The 26,958-nt window shown below is 42.8% G+C and overlaps 1 protein-coding gene across 1 annotated transcript in view; it reads right to left on the bottom strand.

Moving 5' to 3' along the window:
* Window positions 1–1,169: 1,169 nt before the first annotated feature.
* PLEKHA8 (pleckstrin homology domain containing A8) overlaps window positions 1,170–26,958 on the bottom strand; it is a 52,849-nt gene continuing 27,060 nt past the window's right edge. Inside the window, exons 5-14 of the mRNA XM_029071042.2 lie at window positions 26,684–26,842; window positions 24,876–24,916; window positions 22,749–22,891; window positions 21,777–21,942; window positions 19,866–19,951; window positions 19,052–19,110; window positions 12,176–12,306; window positions 11,056–11,126; window positions 7,235–7,296; window positions 1,170–1,812 (exon numbers count right to left, since the gene is read on the bottom strand). Of these exons, the coding sequence (XP_028926875.1) occupies window positions 1,615–1,812; window positions 7,235–7,296; window positions 11,056–11,126; window positions 12,176–12,306; window positions 19,052–19,110; window positions 19,866–19,951; window positions 21,777–21,942; window positions 22,749–22,891; window positions 24,876–24,916; window positions 26,684–26,842 (1,116 nt within the window). The 3' untranslated portion in view covers window positions 1,170–1,614. The remainder of the gene's footprint in view (window positions 1,813–7,234; window positions 7,297–11,055; window positions 11,127–12,175; window positions 12,307–19,051; window positions 19,111–19,865; window positions 19,952–21,776; window positions 21,943–22,748; window positions 22,892–24,875; window positions 24,917–26,683; window positions 26,843–26,958) is intronic.

The following is a 26,958-nucleotide window of genomic DNA, read 5'->3' on the forward strand; positions in this document are numbered from 1 at the left end:
TATTTGATAATGATAATGATGGTATTTGTTGATGATGATGATGATGATGATGGCATTTGTTAAGTGCTATGTGCCAGGCACTGTTCTAAGCACTGGGGGAGATACAAGGTAATCAGGTTGTCCCACGTGGGGCTAACAGTCTTAATCCCCATTTTACAGATTAGGGAAGTGAGTCACGGAGAAGTGAAGTGATTTGCCCAAGGTCACACAGCAGACAAGTCGCAGAGCCGGGTGCTTACTAAATATCAAGCACTGTTCCAGTTCCATTTGGACCTCAAAATCAAAGTAAGAGGGAAAACAAGAACCAAATCTTCATTTTAGAGTTGAGGAAACTGAGGCCCAGAGAAATTAAGTGACTTGCCCAGGGTTCACAGCAAGCAAGTGGCAGAGTCGACACTACAAACCAGGTTCTCTAACTCCCAAGCCCGTGCTTTTTCCACTAGGCCGCACTGCTTCCTCCAGTTCTTAACAAGGCAGCAAGTGCTGTGATACAAGCATCCATCGGCCCAAATGTCTGGAGAGTGGCGTTCTAGTCCCAGGTCTGCCTCTAGGTTCCAGTGGACAGCCTCAGTCATCACCTGGCCTCTGGGCTTCAGTTTTTCCAGCTACACAGGGTTGAGCCTACCTACTTCCCAGGGATATTGTGCAGATGAATGTGATAAATAAATCATGTGAGCATGTCTTGCCTCTGTCCTGGAATGCCCTTCCTTTTCAAAACCTTACTGAAGGCATATCTCCTCCAAGAGGCCTTCCCTGACTAAACCCTCATTTCCTCTTCTCCCACTCCCTTCTGAGTCACCTTTGCACTGGGATTTTCTCCCTTTATTCACTCTCCCTCAGTGCTTATGTACATATCTATAATTTATTTATATTAATGTCTGTCTCCCCCTCTAGACTGTAAGCTTGCTGTGGGCAGAGAACGTTTCTACCAACTCTGTATTGTACTCTCCCAAGAGTTTAGCATGGTGCTCTGCACAGAGTAAGCACTCAATAAATACCAGTGATTGATTGACTGATTGGTGAGTGTTTACTGGCCAGTGAAAAAAAGGTCTCAGCAAGGTACTGGTCATGATGAACTTCCAGGCACTGTATTCTGGGGTGAACCAATCTACCTAGCAACATGAGCGAAAGGGTTTAAAAACAACAACAAAAAAAGACCAACTGTAGCCTTCATTTTCAACCAACTCTAGGTTTTATGGATTAAACAATTCTAAAACAGCTTTTTCTTTATCTCTTTCGGATTTACTTTCTTGCACGGAATATCTTTCAAAAGAGAAACCATCGAGATCCAAAGTACAGTGCTCATCTTTGTGCGGTTTGCCAAATCTGCTTTTACAACTGGTTACTTGCATCCACCACTGCCAAGACCCTCCAAAACTCAATCATATTAGTTTGGTTTCAAATAGGCCCTTTGAACAGAAATATAGCACCTTGGTTTTGAAATAGATACATAAGCATTTTTAAAAATCAAATATAAAAGCACTGGGTTTCCCCTGACCACCTTTCCTTCCCAAGATGGATGGGAGGGGAAACAGACTGAATGGAAATTACAGTTCAGAAAAGAAGGTTTAGCAAACGTTGTCCCTGAAGTTGTGAGGCCTCACTCGCCAAGGGTCATACCACTTCGTCTGACTCCAAACCATGGACTTCATATAGGGTGTCCAGTATCTCCAGCTGCTTTTCCATGGCTGGAAGGTAAACATTCAAGTCCCGCTCCATCCCAATACTGAAAGCTTCTTTCTGATCATCACCTTCTCGTACTGTTAATGCCGCCACAAAATCTTCATATGAGGGAGCCGCCCTTAAAGCTAGCTGGAAGAGCAATGGGTGTTAGAAACGTGTGAACCATCAAACCTTCACATAGATGTATCCCTTCCCTGCCACCCTCCCACTCCTCCTCCTCCTCCTCCTCACTGTTCAGATGAGAATGATTAGAGGTCGATCTAATCTTCCCAATTTCTAGGTGTTCTGAAAGTTAAGCTGGAGCAATTGAACAAAGAATCAACAGGCTTGGAAGGTTCCCCAGGAGGACTTCAAATCCATGTTCATTTAAATCTACCCTGTCCGACAGTTTCCTAAGCTAAATGAGGCAGTGGGAGGGGCAGCAGGTATAAAAATGACCTCAATGCCACCTCAGAAACTCACAGTCTGATCCAGGATGCTTAACCATGACACCATGAAGATGGCCCTGTCAATTTGGCTTCATCTCCGTGTCCAGGCATCATTTTTGATTGCTTGGAGCACAACTGGTCTACCCCAAATCCCTTCTGCTGCAATATAAGCTTATTGCCTCTTGTTCTATCCTCCTGCAGACAAAATGGTAATCTGACTCAGAAGCATCAAGAAGTCAACTGGTACTGACACTGCCAAAAATTTCATTTCTTCACAGTTCCCAGGCAAGCCCATGGGCGGAGGAAGCAAGGCCGCTGCCTCTGCTACTCAGAAGCGGTTATGTCTCCCCTAGCTCTGGAGTCCACGGTTTGTGTCGCTCTCCTGCCTCTGGGACTGCTGCTGAGGTGTCTGGCCACTCTAATACCAACATTATTATTAAAGAAGGAACAGGTGGATTTTGGGAGGGCCCAAGACAGCAGCAGTGGGAAGTGGGGGAGCTGGGGAAAGATGGAGATTCGGGACTGTCATGGAGACTCAGAGGATTCTGGCTCCACTGGTGCTAGACTTCCCATACACGGAGAATAAAAGAGTGGGGGTCCTGACCTCTGTGAACCAACACAGGCAGCAGAGTATTTTATTTTTAGAGCTCTCGTTAGGAACTTTCACAAAGTCCCACTAGGTGAGAAAATTCTTGCTTAGATCATCTTCCCTTACTGCAGCTTCAGCCCATCTTCTCTTGTCCTCTCAGGGGAGACGGTAAGCCTCACCCATATTACCACCCCTAAAGAGAAGCAGCGTGGAGAAGCTGGAGAAGCACGCTGGAGAAGCAGTGTGGCTCAGTGGAAAGAGCCTGGGCTTTGGAGTCAGAGGTCATGAGTTCGACTCCCAGCTCTGCCACTTGTCAGCTGTGTGACTGTGGGCAAGTCACTTAACTTCTCTGTGCCTCAGTTCCCTCATCTGTAAAATGGGGATTAAAAGTGTGTGAGTCCCACATGGGACAACCTGATTACCCTGTATCTCCCCCAGCGCTTAGAACTGTGCTCGGCACCTAGTAAGCACTTAAATGCCAACATTATTATTATTATTAAAGATTACTATAACCTTTCTTGCCTTCACTCCTTGTGCTTACTCTTCCTTGGTTACATCTGGCCCACAGTCCTATTTCTGAGGCTTTACCACTGGATTTCAGCTCCTAGTACAGTACTTAGCCGATGAGCTTTCCATTTTGTGTTTATTAATAAATTTCCCTTAAGGAAGCCCAAGTTGTTCTGACTTCCATTCTCCATACCGTAAGTTTTCTACTAGTGAGATCTTGCTGATTAGTTTCTTAAGTCTGGAGAATGATCTACTCATTAAAAATGTATCATGTTTGCTTTGGGATTTACCTCCTCCTTGGAATCCCAAACTGTCAGGTTTCAGTCTCCTTCCTTAAATTTGTTGTCATCTACTTTTTTTATTTAAATGGTGTTTGTTAAGCAATTACCATGTGCCAGGCACTGAACTAAGTGCTGGGGTAGATACAAGCTAATTCATTCATTCAATAGTATTTATTGAGCGCTAACTATGTGCAGAGCACTGTACTAAGCACTTGGAATGAACAAGTCGGCAACAGATAGAGACAGTCCCTGCCGTTTGACGGGCTTACAGTCTAATCGGGGGAGACGGACAGACAAGAACAATGGCAATAAATAGAGTCAAGGGGAAGAACAGCTCGTAAAAACAATGGCAACTAAATAGAATCAAGGCGATGTACATTTCATTAACAAAATAAATAGGGTAATGAACATATATACAGTTGAGCGGACGAGTACAGTGCTGAGGGGATGGGAAGGGAGAGGGGGAAGAGCAGAGGGAAATGGGGGGAAAAGAGGGTTAAGCTGCGGAGAGGTGAAGGGGGGTGGTAGAGGGAGTAGAGGGAGAAGAGGAGCTCAGTCTGGGAAGGCCTCTTGGAGGAGGTGAGTTTTAAGTAGGGTTTTGAAGAGGGAAAGAGAATCAGTTTGGCGGAGGTGAGGAGGGAGGGCGTTCCAGGACCGCGGGAGGACGTGGCCCAGGGGTCGACGGCGGGATAGGCGAGACCGAGGGACGGTGAGGAGGTGGGCGGCAGAGGAGCGGAGCAGGTTGAACAGAGTCCATGTCCCACATGGGGCTCACAGTCTTAGCTCCCATTTTAAAGATGAGGGAACTGAGGCAAAGAGAAGTTAAGTGACTTGACCAAAGTCACATAGCTGACAAGTGGCAGCGCAGGGATTAGAACCCAGGCCCTTCTGACTCCCAGGTTCTTGCTCTATCCACTAGGCCATGTTTAGATATTCAACTAACTCCTTTCTCTCTGCCACAAGTAGCAACCAGCAGCCTACATGTCAGAGAGCATGACATTTCATTTTTCAATGGAATAATAAAAGAGATAGCAACAATGGAGCTACTGTAGAGATTTAATCCCCATAATGTAACAGAAGTACATAAAGTTCTACTTCCCAGGATTATTGTTGCAAGGGGTGTATGTCTGTGAGAATCCGGCAGTTTCCTCAGTGAATTTTTTATCAAATGGTTTGGAGCTCTTACTTTCTAGGAAAGTGAAATGCATGAATGGAAAGAAACAATAGATGTGGTAGAGCCAGATAAAGGCTTTGGAAGTGAAGTCAAGCTGAAAATTCTAAGGGAAATTTAGTCTCAAAATCATGTACTCAGAGTGATTTGGGAAAAGAAACCAATCAACAGAAAACAAAATGGAGGTTCTTAAAAGAAAGCAGAGACCTAGGAGAGAAAGTGGGAGGGAGGGAAAAGAAGGAGAAGGGGGGAAAGGGAGCATGGAACAAAAAAGGGGGGAAAGAAAGAAAGGATAACAGCACTGGCATATATGAGGAGTGCTCTCAGGGTCAGGAAGCAGTTTGGTGTAGAAAACAGAGCTAGTGTTAGAAAGAACTGCAGCTGTTAGCAGGGGAGAGTTCACCATAAGAATTCAACATCTCGTGGTCAAATGAACAAGATTCTCTGGATGTAGGACGTGTTTATTTGAGAATTCAGACAACTCACATTGTATTCAGCTCTGCAAGTCTGCACACAAGTTACAAAATTCTGCAGAGCACAAGTAATTTGTGGAGTATCTGGAGAATAAATGAAAGGGCCTAACTAGCCAAAAACCACAGAAAGCCTTTAAATTCCCAATTCTAATAACGATGCTAAACACTGCCCTCTCCCACCCCTTATTTTCTCTCCCCATAAATTCAACTATTTTTGTCCTTTTGAACCAAGTGTCTTTCCCAACCTATTCATTCATTAATTCATTCATTCAATCGTATTTATTGAGTGCTTACTGAGTCCTCAGCACTGTACTAAGCACTTGAAAAGTACCATATAGCAAATAGAGACAATCCCCGCCCACAAAGGGGCAGTCTATTCGGTAACAATGTTAAGTCTCATTATGACTACAAATCATATTGCCATTCAATACCATATTTTAGGAAATGTTAGGCACATTTCTCAAACCACAGAATCCTAAGTGCTACTTGTTTTTAAAAGGGACCAAAGTACTGCCCATTAGGGTGCGCATCAGGATTGGCCTTACAAAGTTCCTTTTCCCCCTCACAAAGAACACTGAAATATATTTTGGGTGACCCAAAGCACTTGGGTAATTTCATTTTAGCAGAGCATTTTGTGGGGAGTGTGTGTCAATTTGAAAACTTTGAAAAAACAACCACAAAAGCACCCCTGCCATAACTTGACAGTAATTGGCAATATTTCTGTAATGTTCAATACTTTAGGATTACCTTTCCCATAAAGGTACTGGAGCTCTATAATGGCAGTACTGGATTCACAAAGGGAGAAATGGAAATCACACACTCAGCTTGCAATGGCTGCTTCTGGAACACTTCAGGCCGTGAAGCAATCAATCACCCCCTTATGCAAGAGTGGTAATTACAGAGGCACTTGCCCATTCCTAAAAATGACCTTGAGGACACGACCAACCCCCACTTCAGTTCACAAAGAAACTTTCCATTCACTGGGTGGTCACCTGAATGGACTAGTGAATAGAGCATAGGCCTAGGAGTCAGGAGACCTAGGTTTTAATTCCAGCTCCACCACTTGCCTACCGTATGACCATGGATAAACATTTTACTTCTCTGTGCCTAATCTCCTCATCTGTAAAGTGGGGATTTGACAATCATTTTCCTTTCCTCCTTAAAACTGTGAGTTCCACTCTGTCCCATCTGATTATCTTGTATCTAACCCTGTGCTTTCGCACAGTGTTTGGCACACAGGAAGCACCTATTAGATACCATCACCACCATGGTAACAGCTTTGGGCCCTGAGAAACCTAAGCAGCATTCCACAAACTGCTGCATTTGCATTATTAATTCTTTCACCTCTCCTTTTTTTCCCAAGGATATTTAACTTGGATGCTTTCAGGTTCTCATGTCCTAAAGTACACTGAAGGCCTACCCTATTTTCCCCCAAAATTGCATCCTAAAGTACACTTCCTGCTAGTGGATTCTCAGAAGATTTTAAAAATGTATTAGACCTGCCAACCCACTGCTCTCAGAAGAAACCCCCACTCCCGCACAGCACTGAACATTTTCGCAACCTTACACTGCCCAAGCTGGCGAACACCCTCTAAGTGTTAGAACTAGTCAACAGGGGGAGCTGCTGGCTTTACCATAACATCACTGACTTCCTTTACTTTCTGCACATATCAGGAATGGCAGAAAATCTGTCAATCATATTTAGTGAGCGCTTGCTGTGTGCACAGCACTGTCTTAAGAACTTGGGAGAGTACAACATAGCATTCTTTTCCCCATCCCTGTTCCTACTTGAACTTATTCCTTCTCCCATCCCTATTCCTACTTGAACTTTTCACTAACTCCCCACAAAGAAAATCACCTTTGGGATTTCTGGACTAGACCGGAGAGTCAGATGTTAATAATTCCAGGAGAAGGAATATGCTATGAGCTGATCCACAATTCAGCACTCTTGCTAAAAATCCAATCTGCATCTTCACTCAACCCTTTTCAGTCATGGCTATATGACACAAGACAAGTCAGCATTTACCCAATAAAATCAAATGATGTGTGGCTTCTATTCAGATTCTGGTGACCGAACAGCAGGAAGTCCAGGGGTTACTTACCGCAAAAACCCCTCGCACCACCCAGCCGTGATGTTGCCGTAAAGTCTTACCATATGCATTGTCTTTAAAAAAAAAAGAAAAGAAAAACACATAAGAAAAGATATAAAAATCTACTGAGACACTGGGAGCATACAGTTCATCTTTGAGGCAGAGCACATGCTTTTAAAAAACCCAAAGTCAAACACATTTGGTACAATTGTAAGAATACTTTCAGTACAAATCTACACTGAAATACTTATGCCACTATATCAGAGAGAAAAAAAATCACGGAAAGACAAAAAATGGAAATACCAACCCTTTCTACTTTTATTAAACTTTTACAGAAGCAATTCCAAACTGAGTAGGAAGAAAAACTTCAAGTTAAAGAATAAAGCGAAAAAAAAATTAACTATTTAAACAGATACACAAACATGGTTAGACCGCAAAATTTTAAAATCATGCTCCTTAATATTGGGTGAGAAATCTCTCAAGTGCAACTGGCCAATATTATTGGCCCTGGCCAGGACAATTCTCCCTTCCCTATGAGGTAAGCCTTTGGTTCACTTATGCATTTAGTTAAAATGAAATTTAAAGAATCTTAATTTCTGAGAGAGCAATACCTGAAAGGGAGCTGGGGTGGATGGTAAGACACCAAGCTAAATTCAGAGCTGAAAACTTATTATTATGATGGTGATGATGATGATTATTAAGCACTTTAATACTCACCCACTCCCTAAGGACATATTTATTTTTACACTCTTCTCCTTCCCCTATCTCTAATTTATTTTAACCTCTGTCTCCCCAACTAGTCGGTTAAACTCCTTGAGGGCAGGGATCATGACTATCAACTCTACTGCACCATACTCTCCCAAGTACTTAGTAAAGTGCCCTGCCCATATAAGTACTCAATAAATGCCACTGGTTGATTAATTTTATTCTGGCAGAGGAACCTTTTAGATTTGACTTAACTGTTTGCAGAGAGGAATTGGAGAATTTCAGAGATATTCTTTCCTCAACAGAAGGACACTTGGGAATTTAAAAAACAAATTTCAAAAACTTAAGATCATGGAAATCCAGAATAAATGGACTACAAATGATTCACCAATGTTTTATAGAGGTGGAACCAAAATGAACTTTAAGAAAGGAATGCAAAATGCATTTAATTAAGATCATTAATGATAGAATATTTCCCCCCTCTTACTGGGCTTTGCCATGACATACAGCTGACCTAAATTGTTCTTCAGTAATAAGCCATAAAGGGATGTACTAGTTTATTATTTATCTGAATTAACTGGGACCTCAAGGTCCTTCAGATAATTGTAATATCAGATACCTGACCCTGTAGTTATCATCTGAGAGTTTCAGCCTGTGTGTGTTAATCTTTGTGTGTGTTGTGCTAATTTCCTGTTTAGTTTTTCTCCTGCTGCTGCCAAATTCCTTTGTGTCAGCAAGGGAAATGTAGGAGAGAGATGCAATGATACTACCCAGCTCTCCTCTTCTTTGACTGGCCTGCCGCTGTCCCCCTTGCCCTTGAATGAGTGCTGAATTCCTTGTGCTAATTTTCTGTTGGGTTTCTCCTCTTCTGCTGGCATGCTGTGCTGGCACTGTATTCAATGCCCAACTTCCAAGGGAAGCCTTGGGAGTAGAAGAGGGTTCCTGGGCCAACAGAAGAGGGGGCAAAGTGCATAGTCAGGCCCACACGTACCTTCCTTCAGCTGTCTGGGTCACTGGAGGAGTGCTGGGCCATGTGACATTCTGCTCTAATTACTGAGGGCTACCCAACTGGAACCAGCTTTTTCTCCCAGCTTGCGAGCATCATCTAAAGAAGGTTAGTGCCAGCCCATGCCCATGTTCTCCTTCTGCCTGGAACACCCTCCTCCTTATATCAGACAGATCACCTCTCTCCCCATCTTCAAAGCTATCCTAAAATCACATCTCCAAGAGGCTTTCCCTGACTAGCCTTTCAGTTCCCCAACCTATTAGCCTGCCCTTCTGCATTATCTATGCACTTGGGTCTGAACCCATAAACACTTGCTTTTCATCTCACCTCCCAGCCCCACAGCTCTTAAATACTTTTATATTCTGCCACATCCTCTAGCTGCATTTTATTTTAAAATCTCTCTTGCCCCTCTGGACTGAACTCTTTGGGCAGGGATAGTGTACACCAACTGCGTGTACTCTCTCAAGCACTAAGTACAGTCCTCTGCACCCAGTAAGCCTTCAGTATCAATAAAAGGCCTCATTTCCTGGCCTTGAAAAATGTGAACTGAAAGCCTTGTAGGATTGCGAGCTATAAAAGGCCTAGAGGTTAATGACAGGAGATGAAGGGCAGGAGTGTTTAGATTTTTCAAGCCATTTTCAGGAATCACAAGAAATCTATAGGGTTTTAAGGTGAAGAGAAGGTGTCCCTAGGCAAGTTAATGACAACAAGGACAGAGTGGGCTCTTCCCCGCTCCTTTCTTTCTGCTCTCAGCCAGGGAGCATGTGATGACCAAGAAGCCCCTCAGAAGCCGTTCCACAGAGGAAACACTGGTACCCCCAGTAGTGCAATTCATGCAACCATACATGCCAGTGCATTTGGCAGTTGCATGCACCTTTAAGTCAGCACTGATGCATGCCCACCTTGTAACAGGACAACCAGGCAACCTAAAGGGTAGAAGGGGGTGTCAAGGAATTGTGTGCTCAATTCCTGAATGCTCAGGGAGACCCTCCACTATAATTTACAAACAAAATTAAAACTCAAATAAAAAAATACCATCTGCAGCCCTGCCCAGAGGCACATTCACCATGGCATGTAAGAGTGTAATAGTATGAAGTCTTAGCCTGACCTATTTTGGTTTCATATGGATTAGATAATGAAATATATCATTAATCCTTACAGTAATATCCATTCACCAGAAAACATCCTGTAATCTGAAAGTATTTCTGGATTCAGTGACACTTAAATGATAGATTTTTCCAGTGGTGGTATTTCATCCCCAAATACTAGAAATTGGAAGTTTTCTAATCTGTTAAAATACTTGCCACCTCTCTTCACTGATGAACAGTGATGAAAAGGATAAAAACCAATTCCACAAACATTTCGACAGTGCTTCTGGGTGAAGCTTTGCATGTGACAAACGTGTACTGTAAAAACAGTCCCCCACAAGTGTTGGCAAACTGAGCAATTGTCACTCAGAGTTGGCAGAATTGATCCCTTCCCTCAAGGACTTTACACTCTAGTGTCCAATAAGGTGTCCAACAGTCCACTGTGCCCATGTCTGGTTGAATGAATCCACTAGATTATAAATTCCTTGAGGGCAGGAATTATGTCTACTAGCTCTATGGTTCTCTCCCAAGCAGTAGTACAGCGTTCTGCACAGAGTAAGAACTTAAGTATTATTGACTGCTTAAACCACTGAAGTGAGAATCAGGAGATCTAGGTTTTATTCCCAGCTTCACTGCTGGAGTGGAAAATAGGCATGGGATTTGCGGATGCATTTACAGCAACTAAGAGTCACTTTGCTACTGACTGTACATTTTGAGATCTCCTCACCCTCGAGCACATTTTAGGATTTAAGGGGAAAATTAAACCAAAAGACTGGGGTGGGAAAAATGCCTCCAATGTCAATCATTTTAAGGTCAGTGCTTAGTACAGTGCTTGGCACAAAGTAAGTGCTTAGCAAGTACCATAAAATAAAAAAGGTGAGTTCAGGGTGACTTCTTGCCAAGAAAAGACTCTTACAAACCCATTTTTCAAGACAATACATGTGATAAGCAATACTGAGATCCCAAACTAGGAAATTGCACCCTCCTCAAAGAATAACCCCAAGATCTAATAATAATACATGAAATGCACTTACTCAGGGCAGTTTGGATATCCTTTTCTCCATTCTTCACTTCAGTCAAAAATCCTTTCAAAAACTTCAATCCTCTGTTGAGAAGAAAAAAAGGGGACAATCCTTTTTTTTTTCTGGAAGTCTCGAGTGTTAGGGTAATAAAAAAACTTTGAGAGTCAGAAACTCCTATTGTAAGAACAACTTAAGCACGGCACTACAGAGGACATAGATGAGCTCTCCAATAGCAGGTTAAGCTTTTTAAAGTTTCTTTACTGCTCCTTCCCTGAAGTTGTGCTAATCACTCTCACTGGCCCATTTGATTTACCTCAAGTGATGTCATCAGCCAGTCTCCATCACATTATTTTTTAATGGTATTTACTGAGCGAGTGCTTACTGTGTGCACAGCACCGTACTAAGCACTTGGGAAAGCACACTACAACAGAGTTGGTAGAGGTGTTCCCTGCCCACAGTGAGCTCACAGTCTAAAGGGGGAGACTGTACATTAACAGAAATAAATTTATAATATAATTTATAGATATGTACATAAAGTGATGGAAGCTGACAGCTGGGAGAATATCAAATGCCCTAAGGTCACAGATTTTGGCTTTCAATAGATATTTTGTAACTTTTAACTTTTCCCTCCCCACACCCACATCCTCTTTGTTGATTTTATTCTCCTTTTCTTCCTCTTCCCCTCCAAAATAGGCTAAACTGACTTGGAGTCATACTGCAAACAACCCCTAATGACTCGGAAGATAATCAGCAAGAAAAGTCATGACTAATGAGAGTAGGGGTTCAGAAACAGGGGCTGAAAATTTCAATATGCTCAGGAACATATGGGGAAGTCACTTCTCATTGGAGGGGGTCAACAGTCAAAACCCAGAGAGAGAACCCCTAAATGAGGAAAAGTGAGAGAGGAAATTACTTTATAACCAGTCCAGCCTCTACCACTTCTAAATAGCTGTTTGGAGACACCCAGCTCCAGTTGCTGGAAGCAAAACTAGGGAATTTCTATGCTTCCTCTCCCATCCATCCCCCTTTCATATTCAGAACAGGGTTTTTTTTTAGAGTAGCAAAATAGCACCATAAATTTAGATTACATGCCAGCACCGACTGCAAGATTATTCAGCAAAGTATTCCATACCTCTTTAGCCACAAGAGGGCTTCTGTGGCAGAGTTTCTAATTTGAGCCACATTTGCATTTACTTCATGGAGCACAATCTTCTGTAGTGTGGTGAACTCTTCCTTGTTTGTTATATATTTCTGATTTACTTTCTAGTGGAAGAGCAAAAACATCAATCATAAGGGTTTGATGCATTCTTAAGCAGTAAGCCAATGTCCACATATTCAGGGTCTTAAAAAACAAATCAAGGTGCAAATCTAAAAAGACGCTGAATAAACTCTGTCCCTGCTGTTCCTTCCTGGTTTTCAGAATAAATGGGTTTACTCGAGTACATGCTGTGGTCAGATGTTTATATTGTCGTAAGCCTTGGTTGTGGGGATTGGTAAAGAGGGAAGGCCTGACTAAAAGCCTAAGGCATGGGAAAATGTGGGCAGAAGCAGTGACAATCTGGAGTTGGAGGAGGGAATTTTCACCATCCCTGGGAATTTTTTTTTGGGAGGGGGAGAGCAGGGGCATTCCTTCATTCATTCATATTTATTGAGTGCTTACTGTGTGCAGAGCACTGTACTAAGCACTTGGAAAGTACAATTCGGCAAGAGAGAGAGACAATTCCTACCCAATAATGGGCTCACAGTCTAGAAGTGAAGAGACAGACAATGAAACAAGTAGACAGGCATCAATAGCATCAAAATAAATAGAATTATAGATATATACACATCAATAATAAAATAAATAGAATAATAAACATGTACAAATACATACAACTGCTGTGGGGCAAGGAGTGGGGTAGAGCAGAGGGAGGGAGTAGGGACACCGAGGAGGGGAGAAGGAGCAGAGGAAAGGGGGGGCTCAGTCTGGGAAGGCCATCTGGAGGAGGTGAACTTTCAATAGGGCTTTGAAGGGGGGAAGTAGGCTAGTTTGGCAGATATGAGGAAGGAGGGCATTCCAGGCCAGAGGGAGGATATGGGCCAGGGGTCGACGGCGGGACATACGAGAATGAGGCACAGTAAGGGGGTCAGCAGCAGAGGAGCGGAGTGTGCGGGCTGGGCGGGGGAACCCATTTTCCAATCTGCAATATTATGTTCCATTCTGTGCAAGAGAGCAGGTTAGGGGAGGAAGCCAGTGGAGTTGGACACTTCTGAAAGAGCATTGGCTTTTATGGACAATCAGGAAATCCCTATTTCAGTTCATCACTCTGGGGACCCAAAAGGTGCCCTAGTAGTGTGACAGGGTTACTACATCCCCAAGTGCCCAACAAACTTAGGGGAAGCTTATTGAGGTATCTCTAGGGTTTTTTCAAAGGACAGAGGCTAATCAGTCAATCACTCAGTGGTATTTGTGGCACTTACTGTGTGCAGAGAGGACAGTAAATAAGTGCATGGGAAAGTACAATAGTAGTAGATATAGTAATAGTATTAAGCACTTGCTGAGTGCAGAGTACTGCACTAAATGATGGAAATTATTGTGGGAAGGGATATATCTACCAACTCTGTTACACTGTACTCTTCCAAGCACTTAGTACCTTCTAGACTGGAGCCCGTCTTCTACAATGTGAGCCCGTGTTGGGTAGGGATTGGCTCCATTGCCGAATTGTACTTTCCAAACGCTTAGAACAGTGCTCTGCATACAGTAAGCACTCAAGTATGATTGAATGAATGATTGGAAAAGAGTATACATAGAGGAATTAGACAAACTCTGTTCCTTGAGGGGCTCACAAACTACAAATATAAGTGGGGCGAGGGGGTCTGGAGACAGGGACATTGGGAGCAATGAAACACTAAAACGTTTCCTCAACTGTAAAATGTGGATTCAGTACCTTTATTCCCTCCTATTTAGACTGTAAGCCCCATGCTGGACAGGGACTCTGTATGACCTTATTAACTTGTATCCACCCAGGCACTTAGAACAATGTTTTACAAATAGGAAGCGCTTAACATATTCCATAAAGATAGAAAAAATACGTACATAAGTGCTGTGGGGTTGGAGTGGGGTGAATATCAAGTACTTCAAGGACATAGACCTGAGTGCATAAAATGTCAATCACAGGAGAACTAGAAGGGCCCACCCCCTTGTCAAGATTCAACCTGAATTAATCTCGAGTAAAACCTCACATGACAAGTTCAGATGAAATGACCCCTATTTCTCAAGATTTGATCATTAACAATAATAATATCAACAATAATGGCTGTTGTTGTTGAAGTGGTTAATCATTGTATTTGTGCCAAGCACTCTCCTAAGAGCTGGGGCAGAAACAAGATGATCAGGTCAGACAGTCCCTGTCCCACACGGGAGTCATGGTCTAAGTAGGAGGGAGAACAGGTAATGAATCCCCGTTTTACAAATGAGCAAAGTGAAGTAGAGAGAAGTTAAACGACTTGCCTGAGTCATCTAGCAGGCAAGTGGTAGAGCCAGATTTACAATTTGGGTCCTCTGATGCCCAGGACCGAACTCTTTCCACTAAATTGCACTGCTTCTGGGAAACCTGTATTTACCCTCCTAAGACAGTTTTTGGAGGCAAATTCAAACTAAATTCCACATAAAGTTAATTTGAGAACAAGTGTCAGCCCCCTTAGCAGTAAGTGCTTCAGAGTTCCAATGTGAGGAATAATTCAATCTGTTCTTTGGCTATAGATAAATGAAGAGAAGCATTTAAGATATTCTTTAACCCCTTGAGGCTTTTTGGCTGGAGCCTGTTTGATTTGCTGCAGGGATGGAGACAGGGAGAACTTGGTGGACTGTGTGATGGGGGAAGCCAAAGAACCCAGGCCGCCAGCTCCTGGAGAAACCTTTCCTCTCCCAATTCAGGATGTAGGTGTCGTTCTAAAATGTGCTTCCATTTCCTTTCATTTATTAAAAACCTGAGGCCGAGACCCTAAGCCCCAACTTCCTAGTGCGATGAGTCAGATGGAGATTATGTAAGTTTATGACATTTTCTGAGAACAAAACTTCAGTGCTGTGGTGATTTTGCTCTCTAATCTATTCTTAAATAGCGAAGGAGATTTTAACGGCACAGGTTTTCAGAGCCCCCTCAACCCCTTCCTTCTCCCCACTCCAATCTCTTGCCTCTAATAACACAGCCACAAACTATATTGATAAAGCAAACTGTTAGGTGTGGTCTCCCTAAGATTGCCCCTGCTTCCCTATAGTCCCTTCCTCTTCCTGTCCCCCCTCTAACTCTCATCCTCCCCAGACCTATCTCAAGAGATTGCCTGCCTCCTCTCAAATTCTACACCCTCACCTATGCTTCACATCACTCCCTTCTCACCTTATCAAAACAACTGTCCCTTCTCTTTTTTCCCCTCTCTGATGTCAACCTTCAACTGCTCTTTCCAATGGTTCCTTCATCACTGGTTTCAAGCATGATCCATGTATCCCCTACCCTAAAAAAAAAACCCTCCCCTGACCTCACAGCACCCACCAGTTATCACCCCATCTCCCTCCTACCATTTCTTTCCAAATGTCTTGGGCAAGTCACTACTTCATTCTAATCCTTCTTGACCTTTCTGCAGGTTTTGACGCTGTGGACCACCCCCTCATTTGGAAACATTATCCAACCTTGGCTTCCCTGAAATTGTCCTCTCCTGATTTTCCTACCATCTCACTGACTGCCCTTTCTCCACTTCTTTTGCAGGCTCCTCTGCTTGCCACCCTCAAACTGTAGGGGTACCTCACGGGTCAGTTCTAGCTTCCCTTCTATTCTAAATCAACATCCACTCCCTCAGAGAACCCATTCACTCCCAAGGCTTCAACTACCAACTCTTTGTGGATGATTTCTAAACCTATTTCTCCAGCGCTGTCCTATCCTTCTCTTCAGACTTGCATTTCCTTCTGCCTTCCAGACACCTCTACTTAGATGTCCCACCTACACCTCGAAATTAACATGTCCAAAACAGAGCTCCTCATCCTCCCACCTAAAACCTGTCCTCCCCATGTCCTTCCAATCACTGAACACAGCCCCACCAACCTCCATGCCTCATATACCCATAACCTTGGCATTGATTCATGTTTTTCATTCAACCCACACATTCAGTTTGTCACAAAATCTCGTCGGTTCTACCTTCCCAACATCTCTAAAATCTGCCATTTCCCCTTTATCCACACTACCACACTGATCCAAGCACTCATCATTTCCTGCCGTGACTACTACATCTGACTCCTCACAGACCTCCCTGCCTCCGGTCTCGCCACAGTCCATACATCACACTGCTGCCCAGATCATTTTTCTGGAAAAAAAAAATCCAGTCCATATCTCCCCATTCAACCAATCCTATTGAGTACTTACTGTGTGCAGAGCACTGTGTTAAGCACTTGGGAGAGTACAATAAAACAGTTGGTAAACACATCAAAAACCTCTAATGGTTTCCTATCCATCTCCACAACAAACAGAAACTTCTCCTTACCACTAACTTTTAGGCACTTAGCTCTCTCTCTCTCTCAAATCTCTAACCTCAATGAGTTCCTACTATAACCCGGCTTGCACACTCCATTCCTCAAATACCAACCTACTCCCTGTACCTTGACTTCATCGATCCTGTCACCAATCCTTTGCCCCCATAATTCCCAGGGCCTGTAACTAGCTTTCCCCCTTTATATCAGACAATCCACCACTCTCCCCACCTAAAATAACATATCCTCTAAAAGGTCTTCCCATACTAAGCCCTTTATTTCCCCTATCTGCCCACCCCTCCGCATGGCCTACAAACTTGGCTGTGTACGCCCCCTTAAGCACTGCCCCAACAATTATAACATAAATATTCTTATAGTCTATTTCCCCAATCCCTAAACTATTTTAACGCCCGACCATTTTAATGACTTTAAGCTCCTTGTGGGCAGGGATCACTCCACAAGAGGAGCAGTGTGGCTTAGTGGAAAGAGCACTGCCTGGGAGTCAGAAGACCTGGGTTCAAATCTTACTCTGCCAATTGCCTGTTTGACCTTAGGCAAGTCACTTAACTTCTCTGGGCCTCAGCTTCCTCATCTGTAAAATGGGAATTCAAAGCCTGTTCTCTTCTCCCTAGACTGGGAGCCCCAGTTAGACAGCGCCTGTATTTGACCTGATTAACTTTTACCAACCTCAGTGCGTAAAACTGTGCTTGACACAGAGTGCTTAAATACCACAATAATAATTGCATCTACCAACTCCTGTATTGTACTTCCCCAAGCACTTAGTACAGTGCTCAGTATACACAGTAAGTGCTCAATACCTATCACTGAGTCTTCATCATGAAGTGTTCTCCATACTGAGAGGTCTATAAATTTGCCAGGACGCATACAAACTCACTCAATAGTATTTACTGAGCACTTTCTCTGCACAGAGGACACTATTAAGCACTTGGGAGAATGTAATATAATAGTTAGACAAGATCCCTGCCCTCAGGCTGCTGACAGTCTGACTGGGGAGATAGACACCACAATAAATAACAGGCAAGGAGAACCTACAGTTGCACGTAGAAAAATGTTCTGGGGAGAGGGATGAGAGGGACGAGGTGGGGCGTGGATCCAAACTTCTTTTGGATATGGCAAGGGTGACTGGGTTTTAATTTCCAAGAAAAATTTATAAGGAAAAAATCTATGATTTTTAGCAACGGGCATGGAAAGACTCAAATGAAAAAAAAAAAGGGGGATGCACTTAGGTCTTCAGATGATTTTTAGAACATCCACAAGAGCAGAGTGGGGGGCAGCCATTTGGCTCAGAACTCTCATGGCACCTACGACCCCGGAGGCCGCAGGAGAGGTGCCCTGATGCCTAGCATTTACTTTCTCTTCCCTCCCTCCAGATCTGTCTTCACCATGAAAATGACCCAACCCAGTAAAAATGGGGAATATGCAAAGGCAACTTTTCTAGCATTCATCTCTGAGGGAATTTAAACCAAACATTACAATGACTCTTCTCTTTTGAGATTTTACAGACTGATTTTTAATAATTCTCTCAACACAACTCTCATGGTCTCTTTCTTTCTGAGAAAATGAATTCAATATCTTCAACTCTGGAGATGAAAGGAAATGAAAGACTCGGGGTAGATGTTTGCATCTGTGTGAGAGGAGGCACAAATGTTTCTTCCAAACCAATATAGTCTAAACAAAGCGGGGCCTGAAGAGCTGCTCAGACTCACATTCCAGCATCTTAAATCCCTTCCACCGAGAAACAACCAGTGGAATCAGAAGACACTGTTCATTGATCACTCTCTAATCCACCCCATTTTAATCCTGGGAGCACTAGAACTGCATTTACAAGGAAGGCAGAACACAAGAGGAGCTGAAGGAGAAAGGCACAGTATGCCATCTTGAGCAATAATACACCTTTTCACTGTTCACAGCTGAATAATACAGCATCAGTGTTGCTTACTGCGGACTCATTCATTCATATTAATGGCTGGGAAACACCACTGCAAATTATTCCAGTGAACAGAGAGCAGTGTGGCCTAATGGACAGAGCACGGGCCTGGGAGTCGCAAGAATCTGGGTTCTAATCCCGACTCTGCCCCTCATCCACTGTGTGACCTTGGGCAAGTTACTTGACGTATCTGTGCCTCAGTTACCTCATCTGCAAAATGGGGATTAAGACTGTGAGCCCCACATGAGACAGGGACCATGCCCAACCCGATTTGCTGGAACCACCCCAGCACTTAGTACAGTGCCTGGCACATACTAAGTGCTTAACAAATACCACAATTAATAATAATACAATGAAACAATCACATTACAAAGTTTAGTGCCCTCCTTCACCACTGAAAATCCTTTGAAGTCTAGAGGAAGCAGCCTTGGGCTTTTTCCCCCCCAGTAGATGCCCACATCTCAATCTTCAACTCATGCTCTAACTTATTTGATCTTATATCAAATATCACAAGCAATAATTTGCGTATCTAAAATCAGTACAGAAAAGGTTAGGACACCCACCTTAATATTTCCAACAAGATCCATTTTAACAGGTGCGAAAACTGTTGGTCCAAGTTTGTCTAGAAGGAGAGAGTAAAAAATGATCTTGGAAAATGTTTCCAAATTGCAAGGTATCATTTGGTTATAAAGTACTTTCCTGACCAGATTCACTTCTTTTCTTGAATTTGATTTTGGCTCAAGGAAAGACTAACTAGAAAGTCACAATAAAGGATTCAAAGATTCTACCACAATTTTAGGTGTGTAGAGAACACTCTTAAAGTTATGAATCAAATGAGTCTCCACACTATGTTCTACCAAAAGATGAAGGAAAAATTATAAACTAATGAAACTGATTTACCAGGGAAAATAATTCTCACAGTATTACACAGTAATACAGCCCATTTTAAAATTATCTCCCTTTTTGAAGTCTACATTTCTTGTGCTAATACTACCATTTGCCTTTAGTCTCTATCCCCATTTTTGCTTCAGTTTGCACTGAAAGGCACAATTTACATTTACAAAGCACCACCACCTTTTCTCCTCCTCCTCATTAACCCCATGGGGTTCTTTATTTGGCATCCCTCTGAATACAGCACATCCTCTCAGTTTTGTAATCCTACTAAATGGCATATTTTAGAGGCACAGACAACTGGGTTATTTCCATTTCTCTCTGGAAATAGCTACACACTCAGAGAATGCAAGTCTTTTAGCCTTGGAGATAAGGGGTAATTGTCACTTTGCTGGAACAGAGTCTTACTGCACATGAGAAGTTCTCCTGCACTGACCTCAAGGAAAATCTGGTCCAGTGAATAAAAGCTAGTGTTGACAATCTCACCTAAAACTGGAACTACTGCATAACACGACTCCAGGAATGCTTCTGTGGGTATACCACTGTCTTCCAGAAGTTCGATATCACTAAAGCTGAACAGTTTTGTGGCAAAAAGAGGGGAAAACCAATCAAACCAAACCAATCAAAATACTTTCTAGAACACACCAAAGAGCAGTTGAAGCAATCTTTTTTTTGGTAGGCCAGAAAAATCTTCAATTTCAAATTACACAAAACACTTACTTAATGCAAAAATATGCACACAATTTTTAAATGGGGTTGTTTGAAGGTTCTTAATCGTAATGAAAGGAAAACATGAATTTCCAAAACAAAGGTAATCACCAAGGCCTGATATATGAGCATGAAAAGATTCTGTCACAATATCCAGTTTATGAAAACCCCCATAACCAAGCCACAATGCTCCTATCAACTATTAACCTCAGGGAAACCCATCTCAACATACTGTATGAATTCACCACAGTAGGACCCTTTATCAGCTCAAATTTCCCCAATCTGTTCTGGTTCTAGCCTAAGGAGAATCCTACTACTCTAGAATCTGGGACCGGCCCAGGTTTGTTCAAGGCGAGAAGAGAATATAGGCTGTCCTTCTCCTGAGACGCTTGTTGCTGGGAACATGTAACACACTCCTGCATTGGCGGTAATCCCTCCTCATCGACTGTCACCCCAGCAATCCATAGGAAGAAGGAAGGAGTCCAGTTGGGCACACAGAAAAGCCAACATAGGCACAGAAGTGTTCTAGCCATTGTACTATAGTTTCCCCCCCAGCCACAAAATGAGGGAAGCAGGACAGGCAAGAGGAATATCTAAGGACAATTGGGAGATTATCTGAACCTGGTGAATTCTGGGAAGAGCCCACCAAGTGAACCAATACCAAGTTTCTCCTTTAAAAAGGGATGCTATTAGAACAGTCCCAATTAGCAATTTTAAAGGGCCCCAGAAAGATAATAAAAATAGCAATTATAATTATTGTGATATTTGTTAAGCACTTACTATGTGGTGAGCAATATACAAAGTGCTGGGGTAGATAAAACATACCCAGATTAGACAGTCTCTGTCCCACGTGGGGCTCACAATCTAAGCAGGAGGAAGAATAGATATTGAATCCCCATTCTACAGATGAGGAAACTGAGGCACAGAAAAATTAAGAGGTTTAACCACGGTCACAGAGCAGGCAAGTGCCAGAGCTGGGCTTGGAATCCTGGTCCTCTCACTCCCGGGCCTGTGCTCTTTTCACTGGGCCATGCTGCTTCTTAACACATGCTTATACTTATTACACACTTCTTACTTGCTGCTTAATACAGAGTGTTGAGTAAAAATGCACTACAAGAAATATAGTACCCCATACTAAACACTGTGATATGAATCCGAGTGTTCCCCAAATCCAAAAAGTTGAACAAAACAATATCACTATATTTAAAAACAGTGATTAAAATTCAAGCTGCATGATTAACAGCACTGTAGATATATACTAAGAGAAGATTTTGAATTAGATTTCATATACATATGCAAATGTTTGTCTTTCTCTTTCACATCCCATTTTCGGCAAAGACACTTTCTGCTAACAGACTAAAGATATATCATTGATCTAATGCCAAAGAGAAAACACATCATGGCTGAAATGAGCTCTTAATCTCTCATCAAAACAGCTAAAGTACTTCTTGAGGTTAACAGTTGAAGAAGAGGTGGAGAAGGAGGCAAAGGTGAAAGAAAGAGTTGTTTGAGCCAACGTAAACTATGTACAGGTTGCAAAACTAGAGTGCTGCCAAGAAATGAGAGTGTGCTCTGAGGAATACTGGATTTAAAATTCAACAGCCCGATCACAGTGGACTGCTATATGAAGAGCGCAATAGCGGGAAATCCCTGTATATACTTGCTACTGATGCTTGGGATCCGGAATACCTAGTGTTCATGGCACTGAAGAAAGTCCGAACCTCTTCTTTTTCTTCTTCCCTCTGTGATTTAGTAGATTCACTTAAGAAATCCCCCCCAGGTGGCATCAAGTCATTATCACATCTTCCGGAGGCAGGCGATATTCCCCTTTCTCCAGCTTGCTTTGTTTCCTGACCTGAGATTTAAAGAAAAATACAAAGAGACTTTACCAAACCCTACCCGATGACTGAAAGGAAGGAATTCTTTTGATTTTTGCCCTTTTTTGAAGCAAGAGATCTGGGATGGATGACTATAGATCTAACAAGTTTGGGAAAACATACTGGATTGGATTTTTCTCTATTTAGAAGACTTGATAGTTTCCTGACTCCCTGGCTAAAAACCTGGAGACCTTGTGTCTTTTAGATTAGGAAAATCACATCAGGGGAAGAAGGGAGGTAAGCAAATAAAAATGATTCCTAGCTCCATTTGACTTCTTTGGATATTAGAGACTTCTCCAACACTCACCAAAGGAACAGGGTAAGAAAAGATTTTTCTTCTTGCTGATGCAGGGCTCCTGTTCCCAATTTTATAGGTTTCCATCTGACCAAGGTAACCCCATCAGAATTCCAGTGTGAAGGAACAGGGAACAGAAAAAAACTCAATTTGACAATGCACACTGTTTGAAAAGCCAAAAAGGGTTTAGGTAAAAAGCAAACAAGAAGATTTGGGAATCTTGGTTCACATCTGCTTCCTCTGACCAACTAGTGACTGCAGTCACAAAATGATAACTGCCTTTCTGCTTTCCAAGTATGTTTTCTCAGAAAGAAACCTGATTTTCAGGAAGAGACTGAATACTTAACTCCCTACTAGACTGCAAGCCCCTTGAGGGCAAGAATCATGTTGACTAATGTCACTGTATTCTACTAAGTGCATAGAACAGAGCCATTGTTTGATGCTGTATACTATTTCATGTATTTCGAGTTTTACATGCTATACCATCACCTGAGCTTTCTTCAGCTGACATGGTACCATCGTTCTCTGCCAGTTTCAAGTCTGAGGGGGTTTCGTTTGTAACTGGAGTTGGCTCAGAATCAGTCACTTCCACATTTAAAGATCCGTTTTCACAGCTGTTCAGTTCCATCTGCCTGGGGGGAATAAGCCACATTACCAAGTCAGGAACAGGATGTGAAGACGGGTCTTGTCTTGGAGGTAAAATGATCAGCCACCATGGAAAAAGGAAAAATAATTTGCCACTCCCAAATCTCCACAGCAAACAGAATCCATAGCAAATGATTACCTTTGCCTTTTCCCTATAGATTCCCACCAAGCAGGTTTCTGGATTTTTCATTATTGGTAGCTATCATTTCCACATATTAGGCTAAAAGATGATAATAATAATAATAATAATGTTGGTATTTGTTAAGCGCTATGTGCCGAGCACTGTTCTAAGCGCTGGGGTAGACAAAGGGGAATCAGGTTGTCCCACGTGGGGCTCACAGTCTTAATCCCCATTTTACAGATGAGGTAACTGAGGCACAGAGAAGTTAAGTGACTTGCCCAAAGTCACACAGCTGACAAGTGGCCGAGCCAGGATTCGAACCCATGACCTCTGACTCCAAAGCCCAGACTCTTTCCATTGAGCCATGCTGCTTCTCTAAAGATAAAAGCACCTGTTTCCTTCAAACACTCAATTTATAGATGTAAGCAACTTGTGGGCAGGGAATGTGTCAAAGTTTTATTCTCTACTTCCCAAGCACCTAGTTTAATGCACCACATCAAGCAGATGCTCAAAAAGAAAAATGCTATTACATATTCCCATGAAGACCAGCAAAAATGGAAAAGGGAGAATTGTACATTGCATTCTATTTCATTTTATGGTCCACCATTTCCTGATCTCAATGCTTTCCCTGGATGTGGAAGCTAATTAACTGGGGGGTGGGGGGAGGGGAGAGAGAAGGGTATGTGTCAATATGAAGAGTATGTGTTTGTTTTTACTGCAGGTCTGGTCTCTGCTGGTTACTACTGGGCCCACTGAACAGTTCAGAGACAGTTCTCAGACGACCACAAGAGGGACAGCAGAGAGAGAGGAGCAAAGAAAAAGGGCAAAAGAGGAGGAGGAGGAGAAGGAGGAGGAGCAACAGGAAGGGAAAGAAAGAGCCCAGGAGGCAGGAGAGACTGGAGTCAGCAGAACAGCTGGAATAGGGAAAAGTGGAAGAGCCAGCTTTAGGGAGAATGTGTAGCTGTGGTGAGGAGCAAGAGTAGGTGAGTGAGAGTAGGGAGTAGAGGAGTGACAGTAGGGTCACTCAGGCACAGAATGGGCATTTCAACTAGCCAGACTTTAGGATGGCATTTGATCATAAGATGAAGGCAGGGTTTTATTTCTTTCAAAGTCTGAATGTGTGTTGGGGCACTTTTTTTGGGGGGGAGGGGGCAGCTCACCATCAGAGCCTTGCCTCCCTGGTAACACCCTGCAAGGGCCTAGTAGCGGATTTCTCCCCTAGTTTCCCTATCCCTGCAAAATTCCTCCACTTGGAGGCACAGAAAGACCAGAGAAACTTTCTTCTGAAAAATCTGAGTGCTTTAGGCCAATAAACATGCGATTTTCATGGCTGAAAAAGCACCTCAGGGTCTAGAGTAAGAGAAGGGTAGAAGAGAAAAAACATAAAGCAAAGTAATATGAAATCTTCCATATTTGTGAAGCGCTTACAATGTGGCAAACACTGAACTAAGTGCTAGGGTATGTATAAGGGAGTCAGGTTGGACATGGTCCCTTGTCCTGCAAGAGGCTCACAGTCTAAGTAGGAAGAAGGACAGGTAATTAATCCTTATTTTACAGATGAGGAAACAGAGGTATAGAGAAGTTAAGTGAGTTGCCCAAGGTCACACAGCAGGGAAGCAGCAGAACCAGGATTGGAACCCAGGTCCTCTGCAGACCTGTGCTCTTTCCATTAAGTCATGCTGTTTCTCATACCAGATGCCATGCCCAGCCTGGGTATGCATTGCATGATGGAATACATACATGTGTGAGAAATGAGATTAGATCAGAAATAAAGATCAAACAATAACAGCACAAATACTGTCTGGAAACAAACAAAAATCCCAAAAACAAACATACAAAAAAAGTCTTACCTTTCTACTGGGTTGTGAATTGGTATAATGGGATGTTTCATCTTTAAAACAAGGAAAGAAATGAGTTTAAATGTCACACTTCAATTTAGTTATTTGTGCTAACAATTATACTACTTCCCCGACTGTTTTCATAAAATGTTATTTGGCAAGCATTTCTCCACTTCTTGAAAACCTCCTATGGCTACCTATCACTCTCCACATGAAGCAGAAGTTTCTAACTTCAAATGTATTTACCAGTTTATCATCTTCTTATGTATTTGCTCTCTCCCAAGCTAACCGACTTACTATGTCTTGTCCTCAACTCTCCCATCAATTCACTGTGGTTAGTGCTCTTCTCTTCTACCTCTGCCATCTTGCTTCCCCCCATCCCTGTCTAGAACTCCCTCTCCTCTCCAGTCTGCCATACTAGAGCCCTTCCCCATCTTCATTGCCCTCCAGGAATGCCACCTCTTCCAGGAAGCATTCCCAGATTCATTTCCACCACTCCAGGTCACTGTCATTCCAAGAGCCACACCTAGCACTCATATATTTAGAGCCAACCTTAGTACATATGCATATATATCAATTTGCATTTCTCCTGTCCATTTCCCATCCATAATCTTCCTATTTACCAGCTGTACCTATGTTCTCCCTCCTGTTCATATTAATTATACATAATTTAGATCTATCTTTTCCCTCAGAGCATAAACTATTCCAGGCAGTTATGAACCATGTCTTGTGCTTCTAACAATAATAATCATAATAATAATGGCATTTATTAAGTACTTGTTAGGTGCTAAGTCCTAGGCATAAGGTTAATAGATCACACCCAGACTCTTTCACACTTGGAACTCACCATTTATCTCATCCTCATTTCACAAATGAGGAAACCGAGGCCCAGAGTGACTTGCCCAAGGTTACTCAGCAGGCTAGCAGCAGAGGTGAGACTAGAATCCAAGTCTCCTGACTTCCAAACCTCCCAATCTTGCCACAATGCCTCCCAAATGCCTAGTACAGTGCACACAATAGGCGCTCAATAGACACTTTGCTTGACTACTGGAAGATCTCACACAATCATATGATGACATCCCAAGATAAAAAAGAGCCAGTGAGCCCATTCAGTATTTGCATCACTTGAGTCAAATGACAGAGTCTTAACATTCACTGCAAATAAGACCAGTAGGTCTAAGGACCATGACCATCTGGGTGCTGCCATGTCAATGGGAGGTGGTCACAAAGAGCACTGGACCAACACAAATGAAACAAAACAAAATGGTGTATTCTATATTTCATTTGGCTGGCTTGCAAAGAGAAAAACTCAAAGGAAAGTCACCTGCAATCTGTGCATGGATGCCAGGTGGCTTATAGTTATGCTGGACCATAACTAAGCATCTAAATGAGAAGCAGCATGGCCCAGAGGAAAGAACACGGGCCCGGGGTCTGGAAACCTGGATTCTAAACCCAGCTCTTCCACTTGCCTTCTGTGTGACCTCAGGCAAGCCACTCAAGTCCTCCATGCCTCAGTTTCCTCATTTGTAAAGTGGAGGTTCAATACCTGTTTTCCCTCCTATTTAGATTGTGAGCCCCCTGAGGGACAGGGACCATGTCTAATATCCACCTAAATATCCACTCTTGGCATTTAGTACAGTGTCCTGTCCACAGTAAGTGCTTAATATTTACTATTACTACTATTACCCCAGCACTCGGTACAGTGCTCGGCAAATAGTAAGCGCTTAACACTCCAATTATTATTATTATTATTGTTCACAAACTCCCCTCATCTTCATTTGCTGAGCTACCACTACTTGACCTTGAGCGACTTCCATTACCTTGCTAGGCTTGAGGACTGCCAGTCGGGGAGATCCCGGAGGAGTGGGGTACAATAGTTCAGAGGTGAAGGTCGTGTTGGCAATCTGCATGCACTCTTCCAACGTCTTCAAGAAAGTGTTGCATGTGGATCTCAGCAGAGCTCCCACATCAATTCCCTCCTAAGAAGCAACCAAAATGGAAGACTGCTTTACGCTGCCAAATTAGAAAAAGCCCCATTTGGAAAGGTTTTTGAGGTTTGATTCACAGGAAAGGGTTATGTAACCCACCAATACTG

The sequence above is a fragment of the Ornithorhynchus anatinus genome, chromosome 8, assembly GCF_004115215.2.
Source record: "Ornithorhynchus anatinus isolate Pmale09 chromosome 8, mOrnAna1.pri.v4, whole genome shotgun sequence".
NCBI lineage: Eukaryota > Metazoa > Chordata > Mammalia > Monotremata > Ornithorhynchidae > Ornithorhynchus > Ornithorhynchus anatinus.